Below are 12222 nucleotides of genomic sequence, written 5' to 3'. Positions count from 1 at the left end.
CACAAAACATCAAAACAAACTCTGAGGAAACCCAGTGTTTACCCTTTAATGCCTATTTTTAATTTTTCGTATGGAAAAGGAATTTTTACCAAAATACCAATGCCTTGGGAAAGCTCCTTTGAACTCAAAACATGATCACAAAAGAGATTTGCCACTTAAATTGACATTTATACAGATGAGAACAATATATCAACGACGCTTTCTACAACCATTTTCTGAATTACCACCTGCAGTTGCACAGAGCAGCGAGAAGCCAGGGATTTTTAGGGCTTCCCTTCCCAAAAGAAATGGGTTTGGACCCCTCCAGCCACAGCCCTGGCTGGTTTTTTTTTCCATTTTCCCCTTTAGTGGGATGGAGTAGGTAGATAATTAATCTGGAATTCATCTTGCATGTGACTGACAGGTATTCTTAGCTCTGAGGAGGTGGCTGTGCACAGCCCATCCCTCCTGATACCCGCAGCTGCTTTTGGCTTGCCTCATTTCCATTTTAATACCTTTTCTTTTTTTCCATCTTTTTCCCCCACTGGAACAGTTAAGTGCAGAGGAGGTGGGGGGGGAAAGTGAAGGGTTTGTCTATGCCAGGATCTGGGATCGGGAATACCTGAGTGGGGGTGACCCACACTCCCTCCAAGACTCCTGCTGGGAGGATTTTGGGCATTCCAGAGGTGGCCAGCCAGACATTTAAACAAACACCTTCCCAGCCATCTCTTTCCTTGGATAATCTCCCCACCCCTCACATTATTTGGATAAAAAAAAACCCCAAAAGTGCATGACTGCTTATCTCTTAATACCTTTCTTGCCTGAGCTTTGATTTCCAAACATGTGACTCTGCAGCATTAGTCTGTCCTAGATTTGCCAAAGCTTGCAGGTCTCCTGACCCATTTTCCAGCATTTGTGATTTGCCTCCCTCCTTGACAACCTGCAGGCCACAGCTGCAGAGCTTCTCCTGGAGAAAAGCCCAGCCCAAAGCCCGGCCCAAGCTGGCGTAGGTGGGACCTAAGAAGGGCTGAGCCTGGGATTAAGTGGGGTGAGATTTGAAGGTGTTTTTCCCATGCTGTTTGTCGTGGGGAAAGGGCTGTGCCTGACTTTTTGGTTAAACGAGTGCTTTTTGTCTAGAAATGAACAAAAAATGCGTTGCAAAGTTGTTGTTGGAGCGAATTCCCAAAGCAAGGATTTGGGATCTCCCCACCTGCCCTGGGGCTCTCCTGCAGCATTCTCCATTTCAGTGTTGCTTCCTCAATTTCTCAAACTTCAGCCCAAGATGCTGTTTCATTTCAGCTGCCCTGAAACGATCCGAGCCCTCCTAAAGTGACTTTTTGCTGAATTCAGGACTGGAACTTTGCTGCTCTTCATCTCTTCATGGTTTGGGAGAATGAGAAAAAAAACCCAAAAACAACTTCGTTGTTATTAGGCACGGTAGGAAAGCAGAGAACCACATTTGTTACTTTCCCAAGGGGATGTGGGGAGTGTGAGTGCAAAAAAATAATTGAAAAAATACCATTTAAAGCCCTTCAGGAGAGCAGAATCTTTATTTACACACAGCTGCCTGCTCTCTTTCCTCAACCACCCCTAAAACTCTTTAATTCCTGCAGGATTTATAACCCAGACTGTTCCTACCCCAGGACCAAACCCCTTCAGAACTCTCTGTGTGGAATAAGAGTCTGGATGTCCATCCCTTAACGCTGCCAGGCTTCATTTTTGAAGCGCTTTACGAAGAAATAATGAAATTATAAATAATTTTAAATTTGCTGCCCCACTCCCTACCAACCTGCGTGCAGGAGCAGCGGGCTGGGCTGGCATCCTCTGGGATGAGCAGAAGAATTCCAGGGAAAAGCACCGTGTATTGCAGGAAATGAGGGTGGGAATGCAAGAATTGGCACTTTTCCCTCCAGGCCAGGCCTTGCCCCGGGGGTGTGGGGGGGGCAGAGCTCTGCTTCTGCCCTGATAAGAGATAAGAGATGGTGCAACAACGGCTCTGCTGCTCCCCCGGTGCCAGAGCTGCCAGAAAAAATCCCCCTGCCTCAGCTCCAGGGCAGGCACTCGGCCCCTGCCTCGATGAGGAGTTTGGTTTTCCATTAGGAAATTCGGTTTTCCATCAGGAAATTCGGTTTTCTATTAGGAAAATCAGGTTTCCATCAGGAAATTTGGTTTTCCATTAGAAAATTCAATTCTCCATTAGGGAATTTGGTTTTCCATCAGGAAATTCGGTTTTCCATTAGAGAATTCGGTTTCCCATTAGGAAATTCAGTTTTCTATTAGGAAATTTGGTTTTCCATTAGGAAAATCAGTTTTATATCAGGAAATTCAGTTTTCCATTAGGAAATTTGGTTTTCCATCAGGAAATTCAGTTTTCCATTAGGAAAATCAGTTTTGTATTAGGAAATTCGGTTTTCCATTAGAAAATTTGGTTTTCCATTGGGAAAATCAGTTTTCCTTTTGTTTTCACAGCCCTCAGGTGAGCCTGGGGGGGGCTGACTCTTCCCTTCAGGAAGCTGCAGAGGGGACCTTCCTCAGGAGCTGGTGATAGGACAGGGAGAAATGGGTACAAACTGGAAGAGGGGAAATTCAGGTTACGTGTCCCAGCTTCCAGAGCATCACCAGGGATGGAATTCTCCTTTTTGGCCTGGACCATCAGCTCATCCCTGCTCTGGGACGGTCAGGGCATTGGAGTGGTGGTTTGGCAAATCCCCCCACGAGCATCAGCTACCAAATATTGCAGCACTGGCAGAGGGAGGAGAGGGCTGGGGCTCGCTCTGCCTCTTCCTACATGGACAGGACCTTGAGCTGGAAGAGAAGAGCAGACAAACCTCTTGCTGCAGAAGAAAGGCCAAAGGAACACAACCCTGTGTGTGAGGGGCCTTCAAAACGCCCATGTGTTCTTGCTGGCCCCAGAAACTGATTTCACATGTGGGGGAGTATGGCCAGGACTGAGGGGAGTCTGCAAGGGAGATGGAGAGGGGCTTTTAGGAGAGCATGGAGTGACAGGGCAAGATGGGATAGCTTCACGCTGGCAGAAAGTAGGGTTAAGATGGATAACAGGGAATATTCTTTACTGTGAGGGATATGGAGTGATAGGGCAAGGGGCAATGGCTTCACAGTGACAGAGAGGAAGTTTAGATTAGATAATAGGGAATATTCCTTACTTTGAGGGGTACGGAGTGACAGGGCAAGAGGGGATGGCATCACACTGACAGAGAGTAGGGTTAGATTAGGTAATAGGAAATATTCTTTACTGTGAGGGGCACGGAGTGATGGCGAGGGGAGATGGCATCACACTGACAGAGAGGAGATTTAGATAACAGGAAATATTCTTTACTGCGAGGGGCATGAGACCCCGGAACCGAGAAGCCGGTGCCCCATCCCTGGCAGTGTCCAAGGCTGCCCAGAGCAGCCCGGCCGCGCTGTCCCTGCCCTTGGCACGGGGGGGCCGGGACGAGCCGACCCTGCCTGTCCATCCATCCATCCATCCCTCCATCCATCCATCCATCCATCCATCCATCCATCCATCCATCCATCCATCCCTCCCTCCCTCCATCCCTCCATCCCTCCATCCATGCATGCATCCATCCGCCCGCACAGCCCGCGCTCCCCGGGGAGGGGCTGGCTGCGGGCTCCGGGGGCGGCCGGCGGAGCCGTGCCCGTGTGCGAGCGGCGCTGCCATGGCATGCCGCGGTCCCGCCGCTGCTGCACATGCTCAGCGCAGAGCGGGCCGGCTCAGCCCCAGCCCCCGGCGCTGCTGCTGCCGCTGCTGCGGGGAGCCCTGCGCGCCTCGCCGCGGCTCCGGGGGCGCGGGGGGCGGCCGTGCCCCGGCTCGGCGCATGGGGCTGGGCGCTCCCCGCGGGACGCTGGCCGGCCGGGGCTGCTCCAATATGTGCTGGCACCTCTGGAGCTCTCAGCGGGCAGACAAGGGCACGGGCAGCGGATTATCGTGGCTGTACTAATGAAAGGGTTCAAGCTCGCCTGGTAAGAGCGCGGTGAGCGGGGGGGAAAGGGAGGTGAGGGGCTGGGGAGGGGTGGGGGGGAGATGCTGTGGCCCCTTTCCCCGGAATGGAATTAAAATTAAAAAAAAAAGGGGATGCGCTCCGCCAAGTTGGCGGCGCGGGCGCTGCGGCACGGCCGGGGGGATGGATGTGGGTGCGGGATGCGGAGAGGGAGGCACCGGGAGAGGCTCCGGCGGGGGATGCGGCGCTGGGCCGCTGCTGCCCGGGCAGCTCCGCATCCCCGCCGCGATGCCCCGAGCCTCCCCGAGCTCTGCCTGCACCGCCCTACCCTGCCTTGGGCACGAACCGCATCGCCCGGGCTCGGCGGCTGCTTCATCACACGGCGAAATAACCACGGGCGGGTTTTGCCCGAGGAAAGATGAGGGGATATAAAAGTGTTTTGGATGCTGCGTGAGTGGAATGGCTCCTGCTCGGCTCGTCCTTTAAATAGCGGCTTTTGGGGATGCTCCTCAGCGGCGCGGTGCTGTGAGAACACAGCAGAGTTCCAGGGAGCCCAGAGCTGCCTGCAAGGTAGCCCGGTGCTCCTTCATTCTTCCATCGTTCCTGGGTGTTTTGGGGGGAAACTCGCCAGGTTTGGCTAAGCGGGCAGTGAAAGAAAACATTGTGTGGGTGAAAGGCGATTGACAAAGCTCTCTGTGTGTGTGTGTGCGTGTCTAAAACATTCGCACGTAGATGTTTTGTTGGTGGAGTTTGTATTTCACAGGGGTAGGTAAATACATATATATGTAACAGAGGCTATAATGATGTATCTCTATATAAATATAAACTTGGCCACCAAAGGCTTACGTAGAACCCCGAGCATCTCAAAACTATTTAAAATTTCCAATATGTCAAAACCACTTAGCTGGAATAAATAGGCTTTGAATTACGATGATGAAATTGATTTAACCAGAACTTTATCAGATGGGAACGGTTCCACGGTTAACAGTGGAATGTGACTTCGTAATTTGGGTTGAATTGGATGACAAGAGCAAAGGGAAGGCCTGTTTCTTTTCCTTAATCCTTTTTTTTTTTTTTTTTCTGGGATGAAAAAGGAAGTAATCATAGGAATAACAGCCTCTCTCAAGTGCACTGGTTTGCATCAGGATGAATGTGGTGCTTTGAAATCCTCCCCTGTAAAGTGTGAGAAAACAGCAAAGTTATTTTGCATTTGTTATTTTACTTATTGTTGCTATTTTAATTTTATCTCTTTCTTTTTTTTTTTTTTTTCTGTGTAAAAAATAAAAGCACTACAGTATAAAATCTTGTACTGGGCCCCAGGGGACAGACCCGAGCCAGGGATGACTCAATAGGTCATCTCTTTTTCTAATTTCTCTAATTCTGTCCTTTTATTTAATTACACCGAGAGCCTTTGAGTTTTCCCTGTGTTTACATCACTCTGTCTCACATGCTCTGACAAACGATATGGATATTAGCATTTGAAAATATGACAATTATTTTTTTTTTTTTGGATGTAAAAAAAAGCCCTTCTCTTGCAGCGATCTGCTGCCTTCTGTGCTGTGCAGTTGGGCTGAGGAGTTGCATAATAGCTCCGTGTACTACTGGGAGAGCAAAGCATGTGCTGGAAATGCAGGAAAGGCTGGGATGGAGCGGATCTGCAGTGACACTGCATCCCCGTCCCTGCCTCCCCTCAAACCCAGCAGGGAGATCTGGGGAGTTTTGGCGTTCCCAGTTTCTCCCTGGCAGCTCACGTTGGAGCATCCTGGGGATGGTGCAGGCCGGGAGCTGAGCGGGGAGGTGCTGGAGGGACATAAGCAGATTACAGCGCTGGAGGAAGCGCTGGCCCGGCTTCAGTAGGTGACGCTCTTCCCTCTCCGTTGCTCGGGCTCCGGGCAGGGCCTCGGGGGCTCCGGGCAGCCCTGGGCCCCTTTGTTCTGCTGGGATGCCGTGAGGATCCCCATCAGCCCCCCTGGAATCACTGAAGTGCTACCCGAGCCCTGCCTCTTCAGCGTCCCCCTTCATCCCAATCCCAAACCCAAATATTCTGATTGCTCCCCTTATTTAATTACACGGCAGTCTGGAGCTCTGCAGCTGTCACTGTGTTCCCCCCAGGATATTTACAGGCAGTTCTGTTTGTTTGGCTGGGCTGCAATATGCAGGCACAGGAGGCCGAGTTAGGGATGTTATTCCAGGTCCTGCTTTGCCCAAATCTGTTTGGCCCTGCTGGATTGACTGGAGGAGCACAGATTTAAGGACAGCATGAAGGCAGGGTTCTCTGGACTTGCCCGGGGTGTTTAATGTGGCCTGGACAGCCTTGATATGAGCTGAGTTGATAGGGTTAGCATTTCCATAAAGAAAAACCATCCAGCGCATGGGATGCAAACAAATCCTCTGGTCCTTGGTGCAGGCACTGCTGGGGTTAACCCAGATTTCCTCAGGGAGCTCAGAGAGACACATGATTTCTGTCTGTACCAGGGAGGGACAGAAAGCTGCCAGCAGGAGCTGACCCTTAGGGACAGGAGGGTTTTCCCACTTTTTTTTCCCCCCGTTTTCCCACTTTCCAGGCCCCACGTCCATCCCGTGCTGTGTGACCACACCAAATCCCACCGGGTGTGATATCAGGGAAACCTCTGGCCACCCCTGGGCCTGTCCTGGCCCTGCATTTCTTGCATCACGCCACCTCATCCTGCCCAAAATGACCTCATCGCCGTCTGGCCGCAGCTCCCGGGGCTCTGCAGCACCGGGGGACAGCCAGAGGGGCTGGGTGACATCACAGGGTGACAGTGGCATGAGGCAAGGAGCTGCCGTGCCATCACACGGCGTGCCGGTGGCAGGAATGATGCTGCAGCCCCCCGAGGACGCTGTTAGGACAGACGACAACAGCGATTTGCCTCATTCAGTGCCTGGTGTCTTGGTTTAATCAGTCACTTTTGTGCTTTAATGCTTTATGTCTCCATCTTTATGTTGTGACCTGGTATTGTGAGAGAGAGCTTTTGGCTCCAGGCTGACATCACTGTTATCTCACAGCTCCTCGGGGACTGCAATCAGCCAGGCCTCGAGCTTTGAATCTCAGGAAGCCAAAATCCACAGCAGCCTTTCCCTCCCCTTCCATCTCAGGCTGTGCTGCTCGCCCTGCTCTTCCTTCTTAGGAGTTTCGGGGAGTTCATGATCCTGCAGAGATGGAAACTAATTTAGATCTTTGATGAAAAATGAGAATCTAATGCCAGAAGAGGATTGTAGGGACAAAAACAAGCTGGTAGCTGAACTTGATGTCCCATAAATGGGATACTGAGGAAAACTCTGCTCGTCTGATTTTCCTTCTTTTTTGTGGCTCCTTCTGCATTGCTTGTGCTGCCGTGTTGGTTGGGATAGTTCTGAGCTGCAGCACCTGTGATCTGGAATCTGCAGAGAAAATAAGGGCCAAAGGCTCCACCAAAAATAAATCTGTAATTCATTCTTTCTGCTAGTGCCTGTGGGTGAGAAAAAAGAAAGAAAGAAAAAAAAAACAACCAACCTCTCAATGTTCCAACACCCTACTTATCTGAGGGAAGGATCTATTATGTAGTTGTGGGGGTGGGATGGGAACTAGGTAGGGTTACAGAACAGCAGAGCTAAAATTAGAAGTTGTTTGATGTCAGGGAGCAGTGAAGATTGACTTGAGGCAGTTTCAGTTCTGCATTCTGGAGGCTGCGGCTGCGGGGGCCCCGGTACCTCCACCAGGCTGACCCCTGGCTCTGGAAACTCGACCCCTGCCCTTCCCCGGCTCTGGAAATCCACGTCCCGGGTGTGGGAGAGGGGAGGGAGAGGTTCCTGAGCTGTCACACTCGTCCCACCCAGCTCGGCTCTTCCAGCCTCGCCGCTTCTTTGAGGTGTAAAATTAACGGGTTGGTGAGACAGGGACAGGAGGGGTGGTTCTGTCCTCGCTCCCAGGCATGGCTGTGACACACAGGGTGACAAACGTGGGTGTTTGGCTCCTTGATCACCCAGGGAAGTGATGAAGCTGCTTAAATCACTTCCAATTTCGTGTTGAAGCCGCAGAGCCTTAAAGAACTGCTGCGTGCAGCGACGATGAGCTCCGTCCTGTGGCGCTGCAAATGATCCCCAATGAAACTGGATTTCCAAATCCGTTCTTCCCCAATATTTTTTGGAGAAGCCTCGCAAAATAGTTCTGTTAAAGTTACATAATTGTGCTGCTGTGCCCACCGTGCTGCTCGACCTTCACATTTCGGGTTCGAATGTTGCATTTTCGGTCTTTCCTGTCTTCATTGATTCCTCTGCGCCTCTGCATCTCCCTTTGTGCCTTTTATTCAGGGGGAAGAAATAGGTGCTGATAATCCTCGGCTGGAAACCACCAGAGCTGACCCACATGCATATAAACATGGCTCTGGTGTTTGGGAAGGGTGAGGCCACAGCTCCTTGTGAATTCTGCAGATGGATCTGAGGAATCAGAACGTTCCCGTTCGCTGGAAGGGCAAACCTCATTAATGGGTCACTCGTCTTCCCCTGCATCCAGAACATTCTGGCCTGGCCACACGTCCTGAACATCTTGGCTGTCCATAAAGTGCAGTTTTTAATCCTTTCTCCAGCAAGAAGATGTGGTGCCAGGTGCCTGGAAGGACAGCTTGGGGCAGCCTTGGCAGGTTTATTTTGTGGATGGTTCCGTGGCATGCAGTCACTAAGGGGTTATTAGCAGGTTTTGTGCTAATTTCTCCGGCCTTGGTGTTATTTTTCCTGCCCTTTTCTGCAGTGGGGAGCCCTAGGAAGCAGTGAGGAGCCCAATCTCAGTGCACTAAAGTCAAGGAAAAGCTTTGCACACAATTCCCTTGGCCAGGCTGTGCTCGTGGGCACCAAGAGAGGCAGAAATAGAAGCAGGATCAGCCCCAGCACCAATTTTTGTCCTGGGCTGCACAGTGCCACGCTGGATTAATACCTGCAGTGGCAACAGGCTGTGAAGCATCACTTTTATTGTAGCAAAAAGATGAAATTACACTGGAAGGAGACCATTTGAAACGAAACCAAGGCATTTTGAAGCCCTTGATGTGAGGCTGGGTTTGCTGTGTGATGATAGACTGGCAAAAGCCATCCCTTTAATATTTTTGTTTCTTGTGTGGTTGGCTTTTGGCATCAAGTTTTGGGTTAAATTTGGATAAACATCTGTAATTTTGTTCTCTAATATATATGTACAAATTGAAACCTCTCTGAGGACAGCCAGACAGGGCAGGGTTTTTTTATGTAGGCCATGAAGAAGCTGCACTTTGCAGGGTTTGCTGCCGGCACCCAGAATCTCTCCCCCAGATCTCTCCTTGGGCTGCAGATTATTTTGGCTAATTGAATCCTGACCGTTTGTTTTGCTGGGAAATTGCCTTCCCGTCTTGTCAGATGGCAAGATCACCTTGCTCTCTGCCTCCAGCCCTTCAGCAGCCTCAGAAATGTCAAGTGAAGGGCAAACTGCTGGGAATGGCTCTGGAATTCTGCAGCCTTTGCTCACCCGGGGCCCGGAGCTGAGGCAGCAGTGGGGCTGTTCCAAAGATCCTTTTCCCCACTACAAAGCCTGAAATCCAGTCAAGATGAGATGAAACGTGGAGCTGAGGCTGCTGGGCGCTGTTTGACTGCTCAGAGGGAGGGAAGGTGCTGGCCACGAGGGGCCCTGATGGTGCCTGGATCTGTCATTGACCATTTTTGTCCTGCTGTGGCCTCTGCCCCGCTTTCCCTGCCTGCAAAATGAGGCAAACCAGTCTCCCCTTCCTTCTCCCTCTGCCTGGGGCAGAGATTTTCAAGGGACAAGCGCTGGAAGGAGATGTTAGACAGAAATCACTCTCCTCTTCCTTCTCCCTGTGCCTGGAGTAGAGATTTTCATGGGACAAAAGCTGGAAGGAGGAGCTGGACAGGAATAATTCTTCTTCTCTTTCTCCCTCTGCCTGGAGCAGAGATTTTCATGGGACAAGTGCTGGAAGGAGGTTTTGGACAGTCTCCCACGTTTTCAAGTGTCTGATTCACCCCGTGTGCGTTGATAGTTGTGTTGGGCTGAAGAGAAGCACTTACATAGCTGGAATTTCTGCCTCATTTCTTCTCTGCAAGCGGGCAGGGGCAAGGCCTGAAAGAGGCAAAAATTGCCATCAGAACCCTTGTGGCTCTCCCTGACAGAATCACTGTGTCCCGGGCAGAGCTGCTTCTGCTTTCTCCAGCTGAAATTCCAGATTCCTCTCTGTTGTAACCAGTCCATGGTATTCCTTTGGTTGATTGAGCAGCTGCTGTGTTTCTGCTTGAACCTTCCCCTGAACACCTCTGAGTTCAGGCCTGGTTAGAAAGTGCATCTTAATGCCATTATTGTTTTAATTGATGCTTATTATGACTGGTAACTACTAAATTCAGGATTTGGAGCCTGTTTAAAGTAAATTATATGAGTTGCAATATAGCAGCAATAATGTATCCAAGGATAGAATATCCAGGCTGAGGAAATGGAGACACCAAACCCAAGCTGCTGCACAGAATTCATTTTCCTTCCGAGTGCCCATGCAGAGCCACGTGCTGAATACAAGACGCTGGAATGTTCTCTGAGCTTCTCCTTTCCTGAAGTTTTCCTTTTTGGCCAGATTTAGGCCTGTGCTGTTGGTTATATTTTACATTTTCCAGTGGTTTATTCCCCTGTAACCATTTTTTTTCCAGGACAGAATGCTCTCTGTGGTCACAGCCAAGTGATCTGGGGGCAGATGCTCTGCTTTTTTTTTCCTTTTTCCCGACTAAAAAAAGATGCAAAATGCTGCCACTCTCCTTTGCCAATGTCACAGTCACCCCATGCATGTGGCAGAGGAGCAGAGAAAGAGGAATTTGTGGCTCTTTTTTTGGAGGTTCATATATTTGAGATATATATTTTGAATAATTTTCAAACCACTCGGAATAGCAGGTTTGGTAGAACGTGGTTTGCACCACAGCTAATTTCAGGCCTTGGAATTGAAAAAGGAGAAAAATTGAGGAGAAAATGAGTGGAGTGATAAAGACTTTGGGGGGAGGGGGAAAGGAGGAGTAGCAAGGATTTGGTAACAGAAGAAATGTCCAGATATGCATGTAAAATTAGAACAAATTAGCTGGAGGGGGAACACACAACTTGTTTAGTTCAAGAACAGCTCCCTCTAATTAGAGTCGTTCCCTTAATGAAATAGTGAGCAAATCGGGCTGTGTTTAAAGGCCAGGAGAAGGATTGCAGAGATCATTTGCAGGGTCTCAGCCCTGGTGCAGTGAGGACACACGAGGGGCTGGGAATGAAAAGGTTTTTGCACTGCAGACAGAGGGGTTGTAGAGAGCTGCTGGAGAGGCAGAGCTGTAATTCTGGTGTATTTCTGACCCCTCAGGACCAGCAATAAAGCAGCTCTGGGGATGTGGAAGAAGTGCCCTTTGCTCGTGAGGAGATTGAGGGCTCTGTGGAGCCCTCAGAGCTGGAATTCATTTTTTTTTCAGGGCTGTCAGCTGGTAGAGAAATGTGTTGCACAACCTGATGCACATTTTGGGAATGAGGTTTGGGAGGCGAGCCCGTGCTTAGCTGCAGGCCGTGAAAGAAGGATGTGTCTGGAGGCCAGGGCTCACAGAACCTGGGCAATATTCACTGGCTGCTCCAGGGCACTAAAGCTGCATCATGGCCTCAAATACCTGCTGTATTATTTTTTCCAGCAGGAAGAATAAGTTCCCCGTGGATTCTTTTCTGTTTTAAAGGCGGCTGATAGCACAGCTGATCTGGGAAATGGAGCTGTTTCTAAAATGGTGTTGTTTTACAGCAAAAGAGGCTCTTGAAAGAAGAGATTTGCTGTGCTGGGAGGTTTTCAGTGCCCCACCTCCAGTTTGGAGGAAGAGATTCCATCCTAAATAGTCAAGATGGGCAGAGGGTAGAAGAAAGGAAGTGGAATTAGTCCTGGTTTGCAGATGAGGCACTTGGAGACTAAAGGTGTTTTTCCTTTAAATGTGTTTATTAATAGCTGTGTATTAATTCCCTGCTGGAAGCTGGGCTTAGGAGAGCAAAGAAATAGTTAAGAGTTTAAACAATTCTCTAAAGAGAGCAAACTCTACTGAAGTAAGAGCCAGGATGGGAAATGCAAACATCCATCCCTGTCCCTGCACTTCTCACAGGGGACTTGCCCAAAGCCACAAACTGAATCCTTATGGTTGTCCCAAAACAACCTGTGCCTTGCTCGTGTTTGGACATCCCATAATTATCCTGAGGACATCTGTTCTTTCAAGGATCACAGGCCAGATTAGGCACTCGGGATGATTTGGATGTCACTTTGCAAGA

At 49.9% G+C, this 12222-nt stretch overlaps 1 protein-coding gene across 7 annotated transcripts in view; it reads left to right on the top strand.

The window, feature by feature from the left end:
• GRAMD1B (GRAM domain containing 1B) overlaps positions 1-12222 on the top strand; it is a 96092-nt gene that overhangs the window by 26872 nt on the left and 56998 nt on the right. The window contains exon 1 of one of the 7 annotated variants that reach the window (XM_066203469.1): positions 3828-3963. The exons of the other annotated variants lie outside the window; for them this stretch is intronic. Within the exon in view, the coding sequence (XP_066059566.1) occupies positions 3941-3963 (23 nt within the window). The 5' untranslated portion in view covers positions 3828-3940. Of the gene's footprint in view, positions 1-3827; positions 3964-12222 lie in introns of those variants that run through there. 7 annotated transcript variants of the gene reach the window in all.

Source organism: Chamaea fasciata, unplaced genomic scaffold, assembly GCF_029207755.1.
Source record: "Chamaea fasciata isolate MVZ Bird 193981 ecotype frontalis unplaced genomic scaffold, bChaFas1.0.hap1 SCAF_24, whole genome shotgun sequence".
NCBI lineage: Eukaryota > Metazoa > Chordata > Aves > Passeriformes > Sylviidae > Chamaea > Chamaea fasciata.
Note: the sequence above shows the minus strand (reverse complement) of the source record. Positions and strands in the feature narration are given on the sequence as shown.